The sequence below is a fragment of the Thermobia domestica genome, chromosome 3, assembly GCF_964235325.1.
Source record: "Thermobia domestica chromosome 3, izTheDome1.hap1.1, whole genome shotgun sequence".
NCBI classification, from domain to species: Eukaryota; Metazoa; Arthropoda; class Insecta; order Zygentoma; family Lepismatidae; genus Thermobia; species Thermobia domestica.
In genome coordinates this window covers 5,258,968-5,285,550 of record NC_137456.1, presented here as the reverse complement: position 1 = coordinate 5,285,550, position 26,583 = coordinate 5,258,968, and the positions used below count along the sequence as shown (strand labels likewise).

At 35.3% G+C, this 26,583-nt stretch overlaps 2 protein-coding genes across 2 annotated transcripts in view; both read left to right on the top strand.

The window, feature by feature from the left end:
* The window catches only part of LOC145681355 (glycine receptor subunit beta-type 4-like), a 51,621-nt gene extending 46,215 nt beyond the window's left edge, over nt 1-5,406 (top strand). Inside the window, exons 7-8 of the mRNA XM_081753009.1 lie at nt 3,999-4,066; nt 5,212-5,406. Coding sequence (XP_081609135.1) covers nt 3,999-4,066; nt 5,212-5,406 — 263 coding nt within the window. The remainder of the gene's footprint in view (nt 1-3,998; nt 4,067-5,211) is intronic.
* A 4,111-nt stretch (nt 5,407-9,517) lies between these two features.
* Nucleotides 9,518-26,583, top strand: part of LOC145681354 (glycine receptor subunit alpha-2-like) — a 28,367-nt gene continuing 11,301 nt past the window's right edge. Inside the window, exons 1-5 of the mRNA XM_081753008.1 lie at nt 9,518-9,658; nt 11,847-12,085; nt 14,864-14,946; nt 17,647-17,769; nt 22,704-22,908. Of these exons, the coding sequence (XP_081609134.1) occupies nt 9,518-9,658; nt 11,847-12,085; nt 14,864-14,946; nt 17,647-17,769; nt 22,704-22,908 (791 nt within the window). The remainder of the gene's footprint in view (nt 9,659-11,846; nt 12,086-14,863; nt 14,947-17,646; nt 17,770-22,703; nt 22,909-26,583) is intronic.

Below are 26,583 nucleotides of genomic sequence, written 5' to 3'. Positions count from 1 at the left end.
TGAATCATCAAGACCATATTTTTAGCAATTTTAAAGAATCATCATGACCTCTGATCCAATACTCCCAATTCAATGACGTCATAGCAGGACCAAGGTACCTCTGATTCATTTACACCAACGTGCGGCCCCTGAATAAGCATAAGCAAAATTTCAATAGGTGACGCAATGCCGGGCCAAAGCATCCCTGGTTCATTCACTATGGTCCATGGGGACCCGATTTGGATAATCGAGAGTTCGATAGGGTGCTGCAATTACTACTGGTAAAGTACGAACCGATTAATTGATTGATTGATTTTTGAGTTTTACGTCCCGTTGAGCAGCGTGGCTATATGAGACGTGGACCTACTGATTAACGTGGAATCCGAACCACATGAGCTCTCGCCGGGAATGGAACCCGGGTCTCCCTCGCCAGAGGCGCGCGTGCTAACCGCTTAGCCATGAAGGAGCTCAAAATACGAACCGAAGTATACTATATTACACAGATGGATCTTCTACGCAGTTCTACACACTCTCATGGTAAATTAATTTACTCGTTTCGCCCTTGTTTTTAAAATATATTACAAATTGTCTGTCCATGTAATATAATGAAAGAGAAGCAAAAAGTTGCATTTTCCGCGATACTGATATGGTTGAAATTTCAATATGGAAACAAAATATAACTGTTGGACATTATGTACTCGTGTTATAAATAAAGAAGACCTTGACAAGGGAAAGACAGGAAGAAGTGGGGGATCACAAAGTGTTCCAATTCAGGGAGATTACAAAGTGTTCCGAAATATTTATTCTTTCAACCAACTACAATATGCCAGCGAAATCAAGAAACCTGAGATCATCGAAGAAACCGAAAGACGCCTGTGCCTATACCAACATCAAATACCTATGCGGTTCTTTCAAAATCCACTGATGACACAGAAAAAGCTTTCACTTCAAACACTGAACTCGAGAAGGATGAAAAATAGATTATATGAAGACTACCTAAGACTACCTGATTATTAATTATATTGAATATACATATATAATTACCCTCCTACCCAGTCCTATAAACAACAACAATTAATAACTAAAGATTGCAGCTAAGAAGTTACTTTTGTATTCATGGAAGGATACACAAAAATTAAGTGTGAGCTTCAGGAAGATTACAAAGTCGTGCATAACTTTTGCTCCTACAACAAACTACAGTATGACACTGAAATCAAGAAGAAAACTGAAACCATCGAATCAGTTATTCGCCACCTTCCAATTGATATCAGCATTGAAAACATTACAACAGTACTGAAGGAGAAGGATTAACTAATATGGGTTTTACAAATATGAAACCAGAATCGTGAAGGAGGGAAAGGGAAGGTCCCAATATTCTTGATACATACCAACAGAATCTTCAAAGAAGACTTATTGCTACACATGAAAGTTCACGTAGAACCACTACAAAAAGGAACATTACTTGCAATGCTTCAAATGCCAAAGATTTAAGTACTCGCAAGCAACTTGCCAAGCTCTGCCTCGGTGCGTTAAGTGCACCGTCCCTCATTGAACATACCGATGCGAAATCAAGACCAGAGACAGACCAGCGAAATGTGTCAACTATAAAGGCGCTCCTCCTGCTAATTATTTCAGATGTTCGCGAATATAACAAATCCTACAAGCAGAAAAGAAAATACCAGCAAGCCCAATCTCACGTTCAGCACCTCTTCAAGACATCATCGCTGCCACATCCTCTTCAAGACCTGAGCCTACAATATTGCGTACTATCGCAGCCTCAAGACCGAAGATGTCTCCTAATGATAACTTATCCTCTGAAGACATCATTCTAAACTATTAAAGAACTTTTTCAACTTCTGAAGGATTTAAACCTGACCAACATAGTGCACGCTACGCACCTACATGCCAAAGCTGAAAGCCGCCCCAAATCCGCTCAGCAAATTCACCATCCTGAAGAGTTTCTTTGTTGAACTATTAGCATAGGATCAAGGATCCTTTTCAGCACTCCAGCACTTCAGAGCTTTATTGCTTCTTGCAGAAAGCATTTTCTTGTTTTATTCGTGTTCTGTATTTTTGTATTTTGTAATTTTGTGTTGTAAACAGTCAAAATCGAGCAATGAATGTATCTTGTTACCTATCTGCCAGTGCAAATAAATAAATAAATACTCATGGTCCAAGAGAAGGCGTTACCTTCTGTGGCTCGCTCATCTGCAGACGAGAATGAAATTGCATTTTACAAAATTAAGAAAATATTTTTTCAGCTCTACTTTATTTCTAACTCTTAATCAATTTATTAAGATTTTGTTTCAACTGGAGGTATTGCATATGATGTTAGGACCCTGTGAACTGTAACTTCACATTTTATACAGCAGCAGTGCTGTAAAGGATCATCAAATGAAATAACCATGAATATCTCATGTAATGTTTGATTTATGCTCATTTCATTCCTAACAGGTAACAGCGTCTTATTTCTTGTTTCTTCAATAATTAAGTGAAATCTTCATTGTGTAGAAGGCAATTAAGAGAAGCGTATGAGGGAACAATATCAAGTGAAGTGATACGTTTTAAAAATGTAAGAAGTTAAACCAAGTGACATTTATCTTACACTGTATATACAATGTGCTTCAGGTACGAAACTATTCAACGAAGCAACTTAAGGAAGGAAATTGTCTCATGGCTTTGGATAAAATTTGAACTATATTTCTTCTTCTTAGTCCAGTTAACATGTACTAAACAGTATCATTTTAAGTGTTATACAGACGATTAAAAAATGTGCTACATAGTTTGGTATTATTCTAAGAAAACTTATTGAATAATAGAATAAATGTGGAGAAAACAAACTTCAGGGTTACGATAAATGATTCATTCGTTTTGAAAAGGCTATATTTTCAAAAGTATTACATGTATCTAGATACACACATGAAAGGTTTATTATAAGAACCACAAACCCACCGAATCTTTACCGCTTGGCAGCACGAGTCCATTATCTTTCCGATCGGGTGTAGCAGTGTGCAGTGTGGCAGTAAGAGGTTAGTACCTCTCGAGAAGGGAGGGAAAGCAAGAAAAAAATTTTTGTGCTTGAATATGCCAGCTGTTCGTCTGTTGTAGCTTTGCAAAGCGCTTTCACAAGAGAGTATGGAAAAGAACAGTAATGTAAATAAAGTATTTTCAGGTGTTATCGTCAATTCTACGACATTGGTTGCTTCTGTAAAGGAAAGAGCACCTGCTCCGAGATCTACTGATTTTACGTTCTGTGGTTTCTTCCTGTGGGAGTACGTTAAGGACCTTGTTTACGTACTCCTACTACTGCAATCCTTAGTCGAGCTCAAAGAACGCATCAGTGCTGTAATTCAGATAATTGACAAGACTATGCTAGAAAATGTATGAAATGAGCTCGAGTATCGTCTGAACGTGTGTCGTGTCACCAAAGGGGTACATATTAAACAATTGTAGAGGGTGTATAAACTTGGTGAGTTTGTGGTTCTTTTCATATATCTTTCATGTGTGCACGTGTGATACTTTCTTGTAAAAGCGCGTTCAAAGCTACAACAGACGAACACCTGGCGTATCTAAGCACACAATTTTTTTGTTGCTTTCCCTCCCTTCTCGACAGGTACTAGCCTCTCACTGCCACACTGCACACTGCTACACCCGATCGGAAAGATAATGGACTCGTGCTGCCACACGGTAAAACTTTCAGTGGGTTTGTGGTTCTTATAATAAACCTTTCATGTGTGTACATGTAATACTTTTGAAAATATAGCCTTTTCAAAATGAGTGAATTATTTGCGCTAGAAATGTATTTGTCTTCAAAAGCAGTAAAAATTGACTTTTCTCGTATATGTGTATTGTGTATTGTTTATAGCTTATGCATTTAACACCATTTATGAAGTTTCCTTCACACTAATCATAGATGTATTGCTAATTATTCAGATGAAAACGTAATAGAAAACTTTAATCCTGCTTTCTTATAGTGTTTGAAGCCATTAATTGATAGTTTTATATGTGTTGTTTCACAGGTAGTGTTCTGGAAGTAAGCATAGCGATCCAGCCGGATAGTAAGCCTGATCTAATCCAGGCAAACAACGTGAGTTATTGTACTAATATTTACTTCTGTATGTAATGTCCAATCAATACTGTATGTCCAATAAGGAGAATCATTGTTTAGGATACTATATGAATAAAAAAACATTATTTTCCCTAGAATTATCATTAGAACTATATCAGTTATTTTGAAGAAATAATTATAATAGTAATCAAATGTTAAACATTGATTAACCTTAAATCTTTGCGTTCGTAATTAAGTTTTTAAAAATAATCCTATGAAAGTAGCAGTTCGAGATTAATACTTAAAGTTACCTCTCTCCTAGTATGCGACATCTCAATTGTGTCCGATCGATTATGTATTTGTATTTCATATTATAAAGCTTCCTTTAATTGATTATTTAAGTTTAAGTAATAAAGTTTTAATTTGTCATTATTATATTATCTCCAATATATTTTCGAACAAAATATGTTATATTTGTCAGGCATCTCCGAAAAAACGTCAAAGCTAAGAAGATAGGTTACGAGTGTGTTTCTTGTGCAAATTGTGCTTACAAGGGAATGAAGGGTGAATTGATATCGAGTTGGAACGTCCTGCATACATCAATCGAAAGCACTAATGATGCTGATTAAGAATCTGTCATAAAAAGTTTCCACATAAATGTATTGAAGGAGTTATGTCGATTTGTCACTTTTCACATTTTGCAAGATTTTGTTGTTTTGAAATTAGTAAAGTAGGTGAAAACAAAACGATGAACTCAACTCACAGAGTTTGCTACCTTCTAAAGCTATGTGAAATGCATAGTGAGAAAGCATCATAAGCCATATTGCACGCATAGTAAAGTCAATGTGTGGTACTGCCATCTATGCGGTAAAGTGCACAACTTCGATTCTCCCATGCCTAGCTTAGGACTGTAAACACACGCGAACAGTTGTCAGTGTGCTCTCGCCGAGGTAACAAGATGCTTGTTTTGATGTGAACTCAAATGTTGTTTATTTGTACGTCAAGGTGCAAAATGCCGCAAATGAATATTGCCAACATCTTGCCAATTGTAACTGAACAAGTCAGCGACTATATCCAGTGGAATCGAATCAAATCTGCTGAACAAACGTCAAGTGAAATTGACTTTGCATCCGCCATTAGTGACATGATTATTGAAGGCTGTGAAAAAGACGATGTCATTTCAGAAACTGGTTATGACAAACTTTCGCGTGATTGACGGTGATACACCAGTGGCACATTTACATATATCACGAAGAAGCTGTTCTATTTTGGATGAAGAACCTGATAATGAACCATTGACATCAGGAGGTCGTCCGAAAAATTCAGACACTCGAAAATACACAGACGACGAGATGAGGATGATTCTTGATTGTGCATGAACACCGCGAGGCAAATGCAGAAAAATCACTGCCATCCGTAAGAAACACTCTTGGGCACCAGACTGGCCTGCCATTCGTGCTTGGAAAAGGCAATTCGCATCTGATGACAATGGAGAATTGAATAAGCGACGACACGTTTGCCGATTTCAACGCAACTGCTCCGGCTGGGCATCCAATTCATGACGACGACATACGAATCTGGGCGATGAATAATGCAGCCAAACTTGATTTCGCTCATTCGTTCAAGGCTTCGTCTTGGTGGGTACAGCAGTTTTAAAAAGCCCGTGGAATTACCAGCCGCCGAATCACGAGTTGCGTGACGAAGCCGTAGTTCAAAGATCAGGAGATTTTGAAAACGGAAGCAGACAAATTTGCGACCCGCATCACCAACACAATGAATGAAAAACGCATCGCTGCCGAAAATGTTTTGAACGCCGATCAGAGTGGTGTTCATAATGAAACGCACTCTGGCGTTCAAAGGACAAGATAGAGTTGAAAAAGTTGTGCAGTCAACAAATGCTACAACCCACTCTTTTACTATCTTGCCAATAGTTGCGATGAGCGGAGTTGTTCATGACAAAATGATGGTAACACTCCAAGAGTCTAGCGGAAAATTTGGGCCAAGGATGTGGGAAACAATGATCAAACCCGAAAATCTAGTGCTTGATGCATCGAAAAGTGGCATCATGACAAGTGACGACCGTGACAAGTTTGTTAAAGACTTGCTGTCTGCAGCGATTTCACCAAACGAAGAAAATGTCGTTCTACTTGACCATTGGGGTCCGTTTACAGACCACACGCGAATTGCCGGGTGTTTGCCAAATGGCGCAATAGTGAAGGTTGTGAATATCCCGAAAAACTGCACGCGATTCTGTCAGCCGATAGACGTTTATGGGTTTGGTGTTTGGAAACATTATTTGAAGAAACTTGAACACTATGTGAAACTCGAACTTGACGGGTATAAAATATTTCAACCAGACCAGCGCATTATATTTGCTTCGATTGTACACAATCAGATGAGTTCGCCAAGATACATTGGGTTGTATCAATATGCATTTATTAAAGCTGGTTATAAGACTGGTGAATATCCTGCTTTTGATTCGCCAAGCAAATTTGGTTTTAGGTTTGGTGTCGTCAACTGTAAGCATTGTGAGAAACTTGCGAGAATCCGTTGCTCTTGGTGCAAAGACATTTTTTGCTTGAACCATTTTCTTGTTGATTCACCTGCGTATGTGCTGAAGTATCATTACTGCACATCTTATGTCAACTAATACATTTGATTCTGTTATGCTCCAAGCGTTATGTTTCCTCAAATATGAGTAACGAAAACAAATATGAGTAACAGGATTTCTAGTGCGTGAATTAGTCGTTTGTATGAGTTTGGTAGCGATTGGAATTGAAATAACGTGAAGAAGTGCAAAAACTGTGAAAAGTGACAAATCGGCATCACTCCTTTAACACATGCATGTGGAAACTTTTTATTACAGATTCTTAATCAGCATCATTAGTGCTTTCGATTGATGTATGCACAGCGTTCCAACTCGATATCAATCCTCCCTTCGTTCCCTTGTTAGTTCCGTCATAGGACTTGGACGTTTTTTTTTCTAACTACCTGCAAACGCTAATAAAGTGTTTTACTCTTCGAGACATTCAACTATAACGTCAGCATTGACAAAAAATTTTTGTTCTACCATTTGGTTATGGCATAACTTAAGATCATTTATTTGTTTCTTACCCCTAACTAGAATGATAAGGTAATTTTGATGTCCACTTTTAAGAAACTAGCATCGAGAACATTGAAAAAGCAAATAGTCTGCCATTTCCAACCTAGTCGTAATAAAGATTCTTAATGTACTAAACATCCGTACGTTAGAATACAGAAACTATTAAAGTAAGACATTCTTTGTTAACATTTTTCCTGTTTTATTTCTGAATTCTTAGTAAACACTGAAATAACACTTGAGCTAGTAACAGTTTAAACTTTTGAACTGACATAAGGCAAGCTACACCGAATAAGGCTACGATAAATATGAGACAGACTAAAAGCTAGTGACCCTTCTGCGCACGAAATCACATTAGGCTCAAATCGTGTTGTACATAAGTCGTAACTGGTCACCTAACGTCGAAGCATAGGTCATTGAATTCTTCGTACATTGAATTGACGGCAGGCTGATGAAAACATGGTCGTGTAGATCGATGTCATGAAAGGTAATCTTAGGAATTTGGATTGAAGGAATCAATCTGTAAGTTTATTCATTAAGAAATATGAGAAAAAGGAAAAGTTAACATAACAAAGAAATTATTTTCAGTCTGAGAATGTGCATAAACTGTGTGTCGTATTGAATAAATGAAAGCTTAAAATAAAAATTAATATTGACCAGATTTTTAAAATCCAATGTCTATCACACCAAACTGATAATGTTCGTTCTTTGGAATAAATTCAGTGAATATGTCGCACATTCAAAACTTACTATTATTATTATTTCAAAAATCACTTGATTTATCCTGTCCAACATGTCATCTTTAAAATTTGGCATTTCACAGTTAAACCTCTTGAATGCCAAGTGATGTAACTCCCAAATCAGAATTTTCCAAATGAGAATTTTTTAGCTCCATAAATTTCGCATAAATCAAATCAAGATAATGTGATTTATTATCAGCATTAGAAAAGAAAATTCATAATAATATTTATGGTTATAACCATAATATAAATATGAATTTTTCATGATATATTGAACTTCAAAGTTCTCTCGTGAAAAAGAAATATCATTTTCGTCTTATATACCTTGGTATTCAAGTGGTCTAGTTAAAGCTAGTAGCTCTGCAAAAAGTGTTAGAATTGTCATAATCAGACGCAAGGCATTAAGTCGTGAATATAAGTGAACTCTCCGCAAAACTGCGCTACATTTTACAACTTTATTTTGATGAAGATCAAAATGTTCATCACACACATATACCGGTATCTAAAGAAACATGTGCCTTTTACTGACAAGATATGTTATCAAAACACAACAGCCAAAAGATGGTTCAGGTGCTTTTGTTCTGGAGATTTAAATATCCTAGATTATGTCCACTGGTAGTGAGTGATCAATCACTCGTAGTGGCACACCATAACATCGCCAGTGCCAAACAGTGCTGAAATCATTTTGAAGAAAACTGGTAAGAAACAGAAGCTCGATGTTCGTGTACCATATGAACTGGCTCAAAAATATTTACTCGACCGAACTTCTATCTGTGAATCTCTACCGAAACGTAACAATCTCGAGCCATTTCTGAAGCGGTCAATCACGAGTGAGAAAAGTGAATAATTTACAACATCAGTGTGAAAAAAAAGATGGAGGTCGAAGTTAGGAGAATCTCCAAAGTCTATCGCAAAGCCCACACTAATACACAAGGATGTTATGTTTAGTGTAGATTATATTAAAGGCATCGTGCATTACAAGCTACTACCATCGGGCAGAACGATAAACTTGGGCTTGTACTGTTTACAGTTAGCAATTGTAAAGAATCGTCTGAAACTGTTCAGCGGAAAGAGCGTCGCATACCACGCTGACAACGCGAGACCGCATACATACGATAGTAAGTTCATAAAATAAGTTTTGTTTCGATTTTTCTCCGCGGCAGCGATACGATCGCAGTTCAGCCCATGCGCACTAAAGCCTGTGACAAACATCTTGGCATTTCAGTTAAACGAATAAAACGCAAGCTCTGACGCGATATTGCCGAGTGCTAAGGGGTGTGGCTATGACTAAGCAGACGAACTACAGTGCGATCAGGTGGCAGAGGATAGGCGTGGATGTGTACAAAATATACGTGGCAATATCGCTGGACTCTCATTTGCTAGCAGCATTTAAAGGGAACTTGGAGCGCCGCCTTTAAATGCCAAGATGTTTGTCACGCCGTTTAGTTATTCTGATCCAAGCAGAAGGAAATGATGCTATCTTGAGATCGCTTTGTGTTGTGTGTCATTCGTAGTGACTGTTTATGGTGGCAGCGTTGATCAAAATCTTGTCAAATTACATCTGTGATTCATTTATTATTACATCTGTAGAAGAATGTAAAATCAAGTGACATTCACCGACAAATTTTCGAGGTTTACGGAGAATATGCAATGAATGTTTCAATGGTGAGGAGATGGGTCCGACAATTTAAGGAAGGACGTAATCAAGTGCATGACGAAGAACGATGTGAGCGACCATCTGTGGTTTCTAATGAATTGGGAGTGCAGTCAAACAAAGGATTAAGAACAACCGTAGGTTCACGATTAATGCTCTTAGTCTTGAATTTCCACAAATTTCACGAAGAGTACTTTACGAGACTGTTACTGAAAAACTGGGTTCTCGTAAACTTTGTGCATATTGGGTGCCTAAACTTCGTACTGAAGAACACAAAGGACTTGAGCTTCTGCTTGTAGGACTTGAGCTTTTGACACGCTATCATGATGAAAACTTTTTATCGGAGATAACCACGAGGGATGCAACTTGCGTTGCTTATGACACCCCTGAAATGAAATGACAATCTAAAGAATGGAAGCACACTTCGTCCCCAAAAAAGGTTAAACAAAAGCAATTCTTGACACCCCGAAAAGTCATGAGTATAGTGTTTTGGGACAGAGAAGGCATTTTGCTGATTGAATTTTTACCACGAGCTGCAACAATCAATAAAGATGTTTATTGGGAGACGCTTAAGAAACTGCGTCGTGCAATACAAAATAAACGCAGAGGAATAACCGCAAAAGATGTGGTTTTTATTCACGGCAATGCCTGACCACACACTATTAATGTGAGTAAACAATTTCTTGAAAGCTTCGGCTGGGACGATTTGGTGCCATCCTCCGTTCAGTGCCGACCTTGCTCCTAGTGACTTCCATCTCTTTCTGTATCTGACGTCTTACTTTAGTGTTAAGCTCTTCAGCAACGATGGTTGACAACACATGGTTACCACATGGTTGACAACTCAGAAGGCAAAATTCTATGACGTAGGAATAAATAAACATATACCACGCTATGACAGGAGCTATGGGGAAAAGTAGCGTAAAAAGTTTTATTGTTTGTGCAATACATTGCTTTCTTACTCTGTACTCGATTTCTTTTTTATTGCCAAACAGAACTTACTTTCCCAACGAACTTCGTATTACGGAAGCTATGGGGAAAAGTAATGTAAAAAGTGTTATTGTTTGTGCAATACATTGCTTTCTTTATCTGTACTCGATTTCTTTTTTATTGCCAAACGGAACTTACTTTCCCAACGAACTTCGTATTTAACTACCCATCAGTAATTCGCTGAGAGGTTTTAATGCTTTCCCCCCCCCCTATAACCCAAATTTGGCATCGTAAGACTATCAGTTGGTTTGATCTCTACAAGATTCCCTGAATTTCGTCTAGTAAAGTCCAAAAGAGGCATGTGAACACCACGTCTTACAATTATTTCACCAAAAATAACAGAAATTGTGTAGCAACTGGAAAATAGCAGAAGGTTATCAAACAAAGTGGTACATACATACTGTCACAATGTAATTTGCAAATTACAATTCTCAATTTTGTCCTCCAAGTACTCAATAATTCTTAGATAACCTTCTTTGTTATTATCCATTATTTTTTTCTTTTCGAATACTGAAGATTGACATGACAGATTGACATGACATCGTCTCAATGAATAGAAAGTTGACATTCTGTAGAGTTAAAGTCTATTCCCTAGATGAATGTAAAAGTTAGAGAATTGTTAGATATCCAGAAATATTGAAGAACGGTAAAGTACAAAGTAATACGTATTGCATGGAATTTCTGGAAAAGTAGAAAAAAATATATACAAATCCGTGCCCGCTTTAACGGTTTTCATTTGTTGCCCTTTTCAAAGTGTTAATGGATGAAAGTATAGTGAAAGACATTTACAGATTAGAAAACGAGTTATTTTAGCAATAAATAGCAGTTTTGTTCATATATATATATATATATTCTGAAAAAAGTATAGAAGTGGTTATCATTAAACTAGTAACTGTAGTTGTTTTAACAAATACTGATTCAGTTGTAAAATAGAAGAATGGATTGTAAAGTTAATAATACGGCTCTCACATGATGGGTTACGCAAAAAATTGCAGAACAATATTTGAAATAGTGTCTGTGCAAAAAGTAGCGTAAAATGTAAATAATGTATAAATATATTTTCGGAATGCAATAACAGAAGATGGTACAAATATATTTTAAAAGGCCAATAAATTTTATAGAAAATTGATGAGTTGATGTAGTGCAGGAGTAAACGCGAAACAAAGAAGGGATCAGCTAATAAACATGAAAGGTATTCAGAATACATAGTAATTAATCTCCAAAGAATATTTCAATTATTACATATACTGTATTAAACTTGCCAAAAGTATACAAAAATTAACAATCTGTTGTTTCATAGTTTTTAATATAACTTTCTTTTTTTTTCAATTGCTAAAGATCATCGTGTTGGATGCGACTATACGATTTCAATGGCTCGACTACAGAGTACAGGGAACCAGCACCAAGGCACAGCAACAATTCCTGACAAAGCAATCCATTGAGAAGCTATGGTTGCCGTTCGTAGACATTAAACCAGTGAAAGAAGTGAGGGTAAGAAATGCTATCCAGGGACAACAGGTGGCGCAGTTGATCTGTGTTCCTCAGCTGCCAGGTTGTATCATCATTCAACAAATAAGGTACGTTGGAGCTTTTAATAAAAAAATGAAATGAAATATTTAAGTTTTACGTCCCACGTTTATGCCAGCTAGGCTAAAGGAGAAGGGGATGATGAGAAATGAATCAAATGGTGAAGTGAATAAAGTGGGAGGAAAGCGAAGAACCCAGAGAAAACCCACAAACACGGTTTTTGTTACCACAAAGCTCACTTGGTGCGAGCTGGGATCAAACCAGAGACCCTACGCACAACAGATGAATGTTCTTCCACTGAGATGCAGTACCCCCCTCTTTTAATAAATAGTATAGCTGTCCAGTAGAATTCTAATACCATGTGGGAGGTAAAATTGAATAGGGTCTACTGTAAAATGCTTTAAAATGAATAATAACACAGAAAATAAACCAACATGTTATATTGAGAGGTTGTAAAGTTTGCGTACAAAACAAAGAACCTCCAATGAACTTATTTGGAAAAAGTTCTCCTAAAACTGTTTTAAATTATTACTACACATTATTTTCTACCTTATCCTCTTTCATTCATTTTACAAAAGTAACAATCTTATGTGTATCATCTTTCATTTTAATTTAAGTTAATATAACTTTATACCATCTTAATATAGTCATTACTATCCTATTATAACAATATCCAAAGAAAAAGACATAATTTACGTCAGAATTGTACAGATATTCTATGTAATTATGAATATTACTTAAACAACATACCTTTAAATCCTGAATAATATAAAGTTGAAAAGTTATTTAAATAAAATAAATTGTTGAAGATATAAAATGTAATTTAAGAAGATATTATTGCTCACATATCCAGAGATAAAGACTAAATCAAAAACGCAAAATGCTACTTAATGAACCTACACAATGGCCAAGTTTATCGTGTCTTCAGCAACAACTTTGTCAAAAACTGACACCACAAAAAAGATTATACTCCTACTTGCAACAAGATGGAATGTCATGACATATTTGGAACAAATGTTTGGTATAGAAAGAGTGCACAATAAGCAGAAGGTTGTGGCCTCCTTGTTCCCCGGATTTATACCCCTTTGAGTTTCATCTCTGGAGATGCTTAAAGCAGGAAATCTGAGGAAGAAAATCTGTCATATCTGGCTGAACTGCAAGAAAACATTACCCAGTACTTTCATGAGCATGACCCGTCAAGAGCTACAGGCGTGTTAGTTAATATTTTGTATCGTGTGCAGAAGTGTCTCGATATTAGGAAGGGCCATTTTCATCGTTTCATGTAGGCCAGTGTTTACACTTTCCTACTCTTTCGACCGAAGAGTGCTACTTTAGCCAAGTATGAATCAAACTCAAGCGATAGACGAAATTGCCGGTAGGTATGATATTACTACGTCGGGCTACTTTTATGTGGCCCACGTAGAGAAATGCCCAGAATTTTACTAATGTAATAAACATACCGTCATTTCGATAACACGGCATAAGATCACTTCCGTCTAAATGAGAAATGAACACACAATGTATGATTCACTTATTTATTATTGTTACTATATATTTTTGTTATATTTGTTTGTTATTATATCTCATGCTTTGCAGTAGCAGGAATACGCCAAGATAAACATTATTTTCATAGCGTTTGACCAGATATTGACATTTTGTAGGAATCCTCATATTTATTCACGCTTTTTAAAGATATTGCATAACTTTGCACTGTGCTTTCATTCCTTTAAGATGCAAAAGTGAGAAAAGCTTGTTTAAATTCCCACTTAACTGTATTTGTAAACTTTTCAAAAACTGAAACATGTCGACATAATCTATTGAAATACGAAAGAAAAGGTACATTAAGTTGAGAAGTGTTATTTAGGTTCCATGTCAGTGGATTTGAATGTAATTTCTGGCAACCAGATAGAAGATAAAACTTAAGTGGCAAATTAGGTCCCACGTAACAATTTATTTACCGTGCTAACTTTGGGAGTGAGAGACCCGGCATCAGTTCTCGCTGGGAGATCATGTCGAACCACGGCAACCTGTTGGTTTATGTCTCACATAGCCTCATGCTGAAAGAGATTCTAAGCTCGAAAATAAAAAATCAATTTATCTTTCAAATTTGATATATTTCTACAGTATAGAAAAGACTCGAAAGGTAAGTAGGACCTTCTATTAATAGATAAGACTGAGACATGTCACGAGGTATTTAATCAATGCAGACACAAATCATCTCCATCACTAATTTCCGTTATTACAAAATAACGCACACATATTGACTTTATCCCAAGCTACGTAAGTGACTGGTTACGAAGTAAGAGGGAAGAATGATCGTTATATTACTGTCAACATATGCATTAATAAAACTGTCTATTTGTGAGGTAAAATAGGCACCTTTCAAGGTATTCTCTGTGACCTTTGAGGCATTTTCCTGTTTTTTACCTACTCACTAGAATCTATTCTACCAAGAGTAAATCAAATATTTATATCACTTTCTTATGTTTGTATTACCATGTTTAGTGATAATAAGCTACAACAGAAATATTAAAGAATATATATTTTTAGTAACTAATGATAGGAGTTCTTTATTCAATCAATAATACGAAAAATACACGAGAGATCTCTCGAGATATGTGGGTCGATTCCAAGCGGTTGTAACGCGACAAGCTAAAGTAAATAAGCACATGATGTATTGCTTATGTTTTCAACAGTAACAATAACCACCGAAGAAATAAATCATATAGTAGAAACTATGATCCTAAGTTTAAATCCTTGCTATTGTACTAATTTGATAACATAATGAAAGCTTATATTCATTCAAAAAAATAATTATTATTTTGCAGAGTAACTCTGATCTTGAGATGTGAGATGGACTTTGGTTTCTACCCTGTAGACATTCAAAAATGTAGTTGGCAAATATTCAATGGTAAAATATTTTCTATTGTTAAATATTTCAATTTCGATTAGCAGACGTAAATTGTAATATATATGTACTTTATGATTCAGATTTTTGTTAATATTTCATACACTAAAAAAACCTCATAGTTAAGTTCATTTCCTTTTTTATTGTCGATTGATTGTAATAAAACATTCAACTGTATTTTAGTATCAAAATAATGTGCCAAAGGGCCACTATTAAAGTTTTATCCCAAACACAACCCAAGTTTCTTTATTCCATTCAAGCACTTCCAACGGGTGCGACCTAATCACTTGGCCAGAAGAAGCACGTTCCTATATTTTGAGTTAGTTAATTGAAGTGTGCTTTCGAATAACATTGTATGGAACACCAAACAAACAGCATTTATCCCAATTAAAAAGTGCAAAGTAAATATATTGCATATCCTCCCACACAAAATTCATTTGGAATAATACATCCATGAGTAGATTTAAACTTCAAAATAAAATTCAATCACTTTTAACTGTCGTGTAATACTCCAGCTCTTCCTTCCAATAATTTCAATCACGATGTATAGATTCAAGCTCTCATATCAATCAATTTCAACCATTGTACATGTACAACAGAAGTTGTATCAATTAATTTCAGCCCACGTTAAAAACTTGTACTTTATTACCATATTTGAAAATGCCGCCGTGTTACTGTGGACAATATTTTAAGTTCCTTGGTCTACAAAGATCATGTAGAATTTGTCTGAAATTCAAAACTATAAAACAAAGTCGAACGTCTCGTATCTTAGAGGCATCTTAGTGAGACAGCCTCACTCCTTTATTTTCTATTCTAGGTCAAGCGTCTAGAAATACTGAAACTTCTGTTCAATTGTTTCACATGAAACGTCCAAACAGCAAAATTTGTCTCTAACCTTAAGGAATTCCGAGACGTGGACATCTTATAATAATAGTAACCTCCGTCGATTTTCTAAGTTAAATATGAAAAAGATGAAGCACAAATCTAATTGCTTTAAAGGAGAAGTCCATATACTAAACTTCATGCCTCTTACCCTCAAAGATTCCGGGATGTGGAATATTTACTATAATAAATGCCACCTCTATTTCCTCCTCCCCTTCGTTGAATTTCCAAAAATCTTTTACAGTGGTACTTTACGTCATAAATCCTATGTACTATCCAAATCCATAGTTTCTAGTTTAAGTGAATTGGCCTGTGTGTTGATCAGCCAATTACTCACTCATTCAGAACTACTTGTTTTGTAGTAGGGATTTCTGCAAATTTCATGTACAGTTTATTTTTTGTCAAGTTCTTTTAACAAACAAATTATAAATGTAGAATGTCTGAAAATATGTAGAAATATGCCAAACACTCTTATGTCAACGTAATGTTTGAAATAGACGGATAAGAGAGCTTACAAATTATAAGGAATTTAATTAAATTATTTGAAAGTTCGTACGCCTGGAGTTAAGAAATCAGGACTAAATCAAAAAGGAATAAAACGTGGTTTAAAAGAGAGAAATGCATGTTTCAAGTTCGAACAAAATCTTTTGTCGTCTAGAGCAATATCGAATAAGTTAAAAATAATATTTTAAATACATATTTCTGTTAGGTATAGCAAACATTTTTGTTGAGGATATTTAATGAGAAAAGAAATAAATAAGAAAGTAAATGGAGGAATATAATCTTTGATGAATTTTAAAGTTACTACAGGTCACCGTCTATAGTATAAATAGAAAGACCAAGAAGCCTAAACCTAGCACTCAACTTCTAGAAGAACTTTACGCAGAATGTAGTATATTCAATAGTTCTTTGCTTTGACCATTATTGAGGTGAACAATAATGTAAGGCAGAATCTTTAGTGATCTTCGGCAACGAACTGTTATGTTTCTTAACTTAGAGAGTGCCATGTATATTGATTTAACATATAAAATTTCAAATATACTGAGTTATTATTACTGGTAGTAACAGTGGCAGTAGATTAATACTTTATTAATCAACCGAAAGATTTCTTTAATGACGTTTACGTAATTATATAATGTTCTGCTACATTAAAACAAATATGCGCTTGAGACCTTATAACGCCAGACGCAATATAATATAAGAAAATAGAATATTATAGAAAATATTAGGGGTTGATTTAAAGCGAGAGAGATTGTTTACAATCCTTGTTCAATTAAAAACAATTTTTGTGAATTTGCCTATTTTCTTAACATTTAAAAGGAATAGAAACACTTCAGTAAACAAATAAATACATATTTTGAGTTAGTATAGCATTCTACTTGTTAGAAAATCTTGTAAAATATAGTGATTGTTGTGTTCTACCTAATAGTTGTTACTGTATAATGTAATCTCTCAGATACCTAACATCTTAAAAGAAGCTCATTTTCAGGAGGCGACAAGTTGTTGAGTCCCACAATTTAAAATTATGACCTAAATATATTTTAAAATGTAATAAAAACATGCATCTAGCGCTACAACTTTTTTGAGAATAAGATTAAAATGTAAAATAGATTTCTAATCTTTGATTGTGGTTAAATCAGTCACAAATTAATACAAATTTCATACATACAAATTTCAAGTCCTATTCTGGGTTTTGGTTCTGAGTTGCGTAATCAAAAACGCTTTCAAAAAGTTAGACTCTTATAAGTTCAAATGTTAAGATTAAAAGCTTTGTGAAAAGAGCTACAACTCAAAACATATAATAAATTATTGTTTAAACAGGCATGCAGTCTCCTCAGTATAAAGTGGAGTTGAAATGGATAGAATCAGGAATACAACAGAAGGAAACAGAAGTTACGCTGTCAGATTTCACTCTTAGGTACAACAGAAGCACTGTTTATAACGGTAAGTTCTACACCTTTAAGCCTTTAACTTAAAAGAGAGCAATTGAAAATGTTGCTTTATATAATTTGTTTATACTGTTTGCATGGTACGTTGTTATACTGGACAACCTCACTGTGTCCAGAGACTTCTTCCTCGTTAGTGTCGGTGATCTCTCAATGTATGGTGTGGCATACTAACGGACATGTTATGCTTCATTTTATCATTCATATGTTACTAGAGTTATTAGAAGACTTCATTTCGACAAATGTATTCGTATCTAAAGTCCAGAAGATATAACATCGTTGACTTTCCGCGCTTGGACCTGCTCGTCACTGGGGGTGTGGTAAGAAGATAACCAATCACCACCCGCCAATCACCATGCTCTTCGAGCCACTAGTAACCAAGCTGGCAACTCCCCATAAACGTCACTACAACTTTTGGCGGGAAGGCAATGACGTTATACCTTTCGTACTATAGTATCAACATGACGGTGCTCTCTCATGGACCGACGTATGCCTGATACATGGAAAGGTTGTAGATATCCTAGTTACTGACCTCCACAACCTCCTCCCCTAAGCTTGCTTGATTTTTTTTGTCTGGAATTTTGTTAAAGATCGTGTAATGTTCACAGTACAGATAACCATTGATGACATGAAGGCAGAATTCGACATGCGCCTGCACCTATCACCACAGAGATTCTAAGTGGTGAAAACATCCCTCGACCACCATATTAGTGTGTGTGAAACATAATAGAAACGTATGAGGCGTCATTTGTCATGAAGTAATTGATGTACTTACTTTGTTCTACACATCCCAGCGTTTCATTTTTCGTCATCAATACAAGTATGCTATGTCTCTACCCAAATTTATTTCCCATCGTATTCCTACTACGGATCATGGATCAGAAACATGGTGTGAAACAGAACCCATCTTCTGCGACCACTATGGAAATGGTTCCCTATATCGACATGTGCTTTCTTTCAAGTTGTTTCGATTTCCAAAATGTATCGAACGAGATATCACTTGATCCATATTGCCATTTGAAATTTTGAAGATTATCCTAGGGCATGACACTTGCTTTTTACAGATTTTTATCGCACACTTTACTCTCTTTATTTTTGAATACTTGTGCACTTATCACTTTGTTCCTGCGATGTATACATTAAGAGAAATTGACCTGAACACTCAACTTGACACACCCTGTATGCACTTCAGTGAATTAGTCCTCAATTACTTATAATTGGCCCAGGGTGGTTCAGTGGATAGTGTTATTGGCTACTGTTTACTAGTTAAAAAAATAAAACTGGTAGAATACTCACCTTTGTTATGATGTGTCCTTAGTTCGTTCCCAGGTTTAAGAGTTTATAGGGGCCATTGTGTCTGTAGGTCTTCTTGAGTTCTCCCTTTCTTACTCCACCAATCATATCATAATTATTCAATTTCAGCATTCGTCCATCTAGTTTAGCCTAAATGACAAACACGGCGACGTTAACTTGATTTCTTCTTCACCTAATTTTAACGCAATTAATGTTCGTAGAACTTGTTAGTATTGATTAAGTATTGCTTAATAGGATATTTAAAAGTTATAGAAAGTCGTTATTTTTAATTTTAGTTTAATATCTCACGCTGGTTAATTGTAGACTATTGAAAGTGGGAGAACACAAGAAATTCGAGAAAACTTTCTTACACGATGTGTGTTTACCACAATGTCCACTTGGTGCTATTTCACGATTTGTTCGTGTTCTTGTTCGGGAAGGCCATTCTTCTAACATGGTGGGGTTCGATTCCCGCTTGTCCCCTTTCGGGAAGACATTCTTGTGACCTTCTGAGTTCGAATCTTGTTCGGTACGCCTTACTAATGGTGGTTTTAGTGGTTGGAATTCGTATGAGGAACTGCACCAGATTGCAACTTGAGATGAATCCGAACCAAACTTGCATACGCGCGTACCCACCTTCAGTGACACGTCTACTTCGCATACACTCAAGTGCTATGATATTAAGTACTGAAATCTTACCGTTCTGGTAGTGATCTATGCAAGAAACATGAATTACAACTGAAAACAAGAAATATACACGAAAATGGTTTTACTCAAGCACAAAATATTACACATTTCATATACATACTTACTTCTGTATTTTGTTAATATGATTATTATTGACACCTTTTGAAGTTTTGTATTTTAGATTTTTGTTTTTATCATTTTAACATAATAAATTTAAGCCCATGTATTTGCTAATAAAAGAATAAAAAAAATAAAAAAAGGAATTTTAAAAGATCAACTCAAAAATATATGATATGACGACGAAGCCGGCTTATTGCGTGATTAGAGAAATGATTATTTTTCACACGTTACTCACTGCGCACTAATTCACACAACATTTTGGTTTTCGAAATTTCACAAGAAAAAGGGGGGTTTAGTGGACTCTTTTGGAGGGCAATCCCTTTTTAGATTCTTCTTCCCATTTTTGAATAATTTTCCGACTTCCTTGAATAACTCCAATTTCCATTGTCCGGCTGGGTAGTCGACCGTAAAGTTACTTGTGGTGCCACTGATTAACAATTAAAGAAGTAAATTTATCCCTTGTCTTACTTACGTTACTTTATCGCTAATATAAGTAAAATTCAATAATTGATTTGGTATTTGTTCTAAACCAGCAACATTTGTAAGGAACTGAAACAACGTGGCATTTCAAATCTTAGACAAATTAAGTTGTTTCAAAGTATTTTCGTTGAAATTTACTTTAACATACGTAGGTGACGAAATGACATAAGTTCCACACTTCACTCATACATATTTTAACACCATAACATAAATGATGATTAGATTATTGATCGATTTCATTGCTGAGTCGTTCACATCTTTTCTTTCTCATGGCGTCCCTTCGCACAATAGTTCTCGCGGCTTCTCTATCTAGCGTCGGTATACTTGCGCTTACGATGACAGAGAGAAATTTTAATAATATTTACACGAAATGTTCTTTATAAAGAATATGTATATCAAAAGGTGCTATAAGGATTTGTCATTAGGGCAATATATTCAAAGTATTGAAAATAGTAAAAATGTTCTTCGATTACATCAGATTTTAAGGGACTATTTTGTTATAAAGTCATGACCACATAACATTCCTTTGTGCGATGCACAAGAAGTTCAAGTCACCATTCACAGTACTGCTAACTCCTTGAAATGGATAAAACTAACAAAGTTTGCGTCGACGTATAATCCATGGAGCCTTATTCCACTTCAGCCAAGAGAAACTGAGAATATTAAAATGGAATGGGAGTGGGGGAGGACGCACGCTCACAGTGCGAGCTAAAATCAATGTAATTGGTGCGAGCTGCAATCATATAGATTTAATAAGGGTCTGATTAGAGTCTGGAGCTGGACGTATGATTACGTACGGCTCACGTATGATTCCGTACCAAGTAGTCCAATTTTAGGAAATGCATATATTTGTTCATGCATATTTCTTAGGCCGACATATTTAATGGTATGTCAGTGCCCTCCTTTAGTTTAGGCATTTAACTAAACTACTGTGGTAAACAAAGAGTAGAAAAATTAAACAAACTTAAAAGAAAAATATCAGATTTCAAAAACGCATTAAAAAGCAGAAAATGAACACGTCTTTTAGAGAAACAATATTAACTGATTTTAATAAAAGAAATAAACAGAAAAAAAGCATAAAAGCGCTAAAGCCCAGAACAAACACACTACTGCTGGCTACAAAAGAATTTTGAAGCCTGTGCCAAGCCAAATAAATTAATGGAATTTATTTATTTATTCACAGTTAAACATTACATTGCGAAGTTAACGGTGGCCATGCCTTGTCTCCCACTTGACCGTGTAATGATATAGATTAATATTCCAGTAAGAAGTATTCATAAAATAATGATTCAAACGACACATAGCTACAGATACACATACAAAAGTTCTTGTACGTAGTGTCAAATATATCATAAATATACATTTTTATGCACTGAAGTAAATATTATAACAAACAAAAAATTAAATTTACAATCTCAAACACACATTCGTTACTACAAATAAACATATAATAAACGCAGGTACACGCATGTCCAAAATGATTGTCGCCTGTCTATAAATATGTAATAGTAGAAATATAATTTGATAACGAATTCGCCCGGTATTTCTTATAATGTTAGTATGTGTATAATCGGCAAAGACATGTATGTGGTAAAATTCATGTCAAAAGAGCAGTAAATAACAACAATAAAACGAAAATTAAACTTTCTTGTCCATTTAGCAACATTTTGTTTTATTCATTCTAATTTTCGTATTTATAATTCTTTTCCTATGATATTTACCACAAATATACATTTCCCGATTACACGCATAGTATCAGTATTTAAAGTATCCTGCAAAATCATTTTCAAATTATATTCTTACAAGAAGATAGTTATAGATATGCGACAATCATTTTGGACATGATTTAGAAGTAGATTAGTACATTTAGAAGTTAGAATTAGAATTAGGAATTAGATTTCTAAGCTTTCGGCTTCTATGGTCATTTTAGCACGTCACGTATGAGGGATGACGATCCTCGGTGATCACACTATCCGAGGATAGAAGTTAATGTACAGCTGATGTTTTATCGTGTATAATGAGCATTTAATGGTTGCAATCGTTGAAAGAAGTAGGAAAGTAGTTGAAAGCGCAAAACCTTAAAGAGAAATGTGAGTCGATGCAGATTGGTGACTTCCTTTTTTTTAGATAATCGTTATGGATTATTTTCTTCTTTCAAGCGCTTTTAATGTAGTCAATTAATATTGTTTTTCTAATTAAGTTTTCATGTTGTTATCTGTATCATATAATTTGTCCTTGACTTGCAGCATATTCTACACCTCTCTGACGTAACTCATTTTATTTGCATGCCATTGTTATTAATACTTGATTAGCTACAGTAATTCTAATGTTTCCTTTGGTTTGTTTCTGTAGCTAATGTGAAGATGAATGATCTGAAGTTTGAGATGTTCTTGCAACGGAAGCTATCCAGCATTATCCTCATGATCTACTTCCCAAGTGGACTAATGGTCGTGCTGTCGTTTGGGAACTTCTTGATAAAGCCTGAAATGGTACCAGGGAGAATGGTGCTTATGACCACAACACTTCTCACATTAGTCACAATGTTCAACTCTCTCCGGTAAGAGACAGACATTACGAGCTAAAATACTATATTTAAAATAGATTTTGGGAAAGGCGTCGTTCGGAAAAACAATGGTATTCCCTAGAATGTGTTTATAATCACAACGCTTCTCACTCTGGAACTCGTTCGTGGCTAAGCGGTTAGCGTACGCACCTTTGGTATGGAAGATCCGAGTTCGATTCCCGGCGGGAGCTCATGTAGTTCCGGATTCCACATTAATCAGTTGGTCCATATGGCCTCGCTTCTGAAAGTGACGTTAAACTCAAATTCAACAGCTTCTCACGCTGATAAATATGTTTAACAGTTCCGAAAAAGACGGTAAGAAGTACAAAACTCTTGAAATGATTGAGGATTCAATGGTCAAGAGCTACAACCTTCCAAATTTAAGAGTTGAAAAAATCACAAATGATAAATAAATATATCTTTCATTTGTCAAGGATATTCACAAAAGCAGAAAATTATAGAATTTTTCATCATCTGTTAGGAAATTGCATTGATGAAATCTAAACTTTACCTTACCATTATTTCCGATAATCATACCTTCGATTTTCTAACTTAAAAGCTTGAAATCATCTTAAAAACAGATGCTTCGAATCAATAAATCGTCATCCAATGATGTCAGTAACATTATTCTTGTTTTAAATATCATGGTCACCAAAGTAAGACGCCAAATAAAAACCACTCTTCGAAATCTCGCAACTTTGAATACCGGTAAATATGCGTGAGGACTAATTGTTGTTCAACTCACTATGATCATCAGCGGGGGAGGAAACGATCCTAAAGACAACAGAGAGTAAAAGATTGTGTAGGGTGAAAAGGACGAACAATTAAAAAACTTCCTGGGGCTTAGAGTCAGATTTGTCAACCAGAACATAGTAGTGGTATCCAATGGAAAAGGGTTTGATCTAAAGCCTAGTGTAAGGAGATACCTCAAGAATAAAAAACACTCACAACCACCTACTAGAACATGTCACATATCAGATAATCCTTGTCAAATCCAAAAATCTGAAATGTGTCCCTCGTTTAAGTTTTATGTCCCATGGTTATGCCGGCTAGGCTAAAGGAAACGGTGATAACGAGAAACGAATGAAATTGAGGAATGAAGAAAGTGGGAGAAAACGGGAGAACCCGAGAAATCCTGTTTGTCCACCACAAAGCTAACTTGGCGCGAGCTAGGATCGAACTAAGAACCACGTGCACCAGAGGTAACTGCTCTACCACTGAGCCATTGCGGCCCCACCGTAAAGCAAGTTTTTATCTTAATTCTTATGGTCTCTATAGAAGAGACCGTTTGTTTTATTTATCACGTATTTCCAGATCCAGATCCCTGTGATTATCAAATTGCGTAGTGGGACTTCACTCTCAATTTGTGTTTCTCTTGTTATTCCCCACATCTCATAAGTTTTTAGTTCTATCTGTGGAAGAGAAACCTTCCACAATATGAAAAGCTCATTAAAATGAACTTCAGGAAAATTTTCTTGATAAGCGTAGGGGTCTGGCAGAATTGACTGCTAACCACAACTCTTCTCATATTGTGCATTATCTGCAAATCTCTTAGGTAATAGGAAGACTATGAATGGGAAAACCTTTAAATAGATTTCAGGAAAAATGTTCTTTGATGAAACCTAAAATTGTATCCGGAAGATTTGTTCTAATGAGAACAATGCTTCTCCCCATGTCATCATGTTCAATTCATTCGGGTAAAAACATTATGGAGGACAATATACTTAAAACAACAAAAGGAGAATATAACACATTTTATTTCTCTTCAAAAATATTCACAAAAACAGAAAATTGTATTACTTTTTATTACGTTTAAAAAATCCTTTGGTACTACCATGAGCAAAATAAATGACGCGTCTCTTTATTTTGAAGTTTTTTGAAAATATCTCCGTTTTCTTTATATGTTCGAAATTTCGGAAGGTTTCCCCAGCAGGACAGGTTAATAACAAACCCGTTTTTAATATTTGTGTTAGATATTAGCTTAAAATAAAGAAATTAGAAGCAAAAAACATTAAATCGACAGAAATCTCGAGAATTACCAACTCTGCTAAAGTGGGAAATTTTCAAGAACGCGAGGGAATTCTGCAGTTCAACACGAAGCAGCGACATCTATGTCATTGAGAGAAGCGTGGATTAGATCTACAAACGAAAATTTTAACGAAATATTTCTAGTATGTCTTATTATATGCATTATCAGCGAACTCCAAATATATGAATCTATGCTAAGTATTAACGTATAGATAGTGCAAATAGTGGAAATTACCTATGGAAAAGGACGAATTGTTAGCCCAATCGTAATGAAAACTCGTCTTTACTGTAGAACAGGTTCAGCTTACGTAAGAGAGCAAATAGCTCAGTTAGGTAAAGCAACGAGTTTGTATACCGAAGATAGACGATTCGAATCCCGTGGAAGGACTGTTGTCATTTTTATCACTAAGGTTATTTTATTTATTTTTTATTTGGGAAAGAATCAAATTGTAACATATGTGTAAAACTCATGACGATACCAAAAAAAAAAAAAAAAAAAAAAAAAAGAGAGAGAGAAAATATCGTCGCATTTGCATTAGTGTCTCTAATTTTTGTTTGCAAACAGATTCGTAATTATTTTCCCTGTGCTCACTGATGCATAACGAATGTTTTCCAGTAAATGTTAATTCTAATTTGGAGAATTTTATAGTTTCACAATGTTTCTCACTACATAGTCTTCTATCTACGTGTTTGGATATTTTGATAACAGATTTCCCTATTAAATGTTTAATTTTCTCTATAAATATTTGTCTTAAATTGAAATTGTTTTGAATTTACTACATAAGCAAAGTTGCCCGAAGGAGGGGAGCTCAAGTAATAGATATTCTACGTAAAAGCAACCTATTGTAGAATGATGATGCTTCTTACCTTCAGCACATAATCTTAACGTTAGAGAGTCAGAGAGAGAAAAATCCTGGTTTTTCCTCCTCTATGACCACCCATCTTAAACCTCTACATATCATTGTTCGTCTCACATAATTTCGGCTCTCCAAAGACATTCATATTTATTATTATTATTATTATTATTATTATTATTATTATTATTATTATTATTATTATTATTATTATTATTATTATTATTATTATTTAACACTCTTTATTCTACATGCCATCTCTCAATTTTTCGATACAGCCCCCTTAGTACTATGAAACTCTCTTCTTCCATAGTGAAATGGAAAAATATCATATAATTGCCACTACTTTACAAGAATATAAACCAAAAACGTCAGTAGAAAGCACATTATAAAATTTACTTTTTGAGGCTCGTTTTGGTGCCCCTCTTTCTCTGGCGCCCCGGGCAGTCACCCGGCCCTTAGTCCGCCCTTGAAAGTACGGACGCATAACTAATGACTGCGGAGGAGAGGTTAACCTTCATGTTATGCCACTGGTTTGACGTGTATGAAATGTTCAGTAAGTGATCAGTTGGTGAAATAATTTCGACGGTTACTGATGTTTAAAGTTTAGCTAAGACAAAGCTACCTAATCAAATACATTTGATATCGCGATGTCACAATTTGATTTTTCCTCACATAAAAAGATAAAAACAATAGTAATAAAAACCCTTACTCGTACTGGGCTCCTAACTAACTAACAACCTAATTCTTACAGACTAGTTGCTCTGACCAACTGAGTTTCGATTCC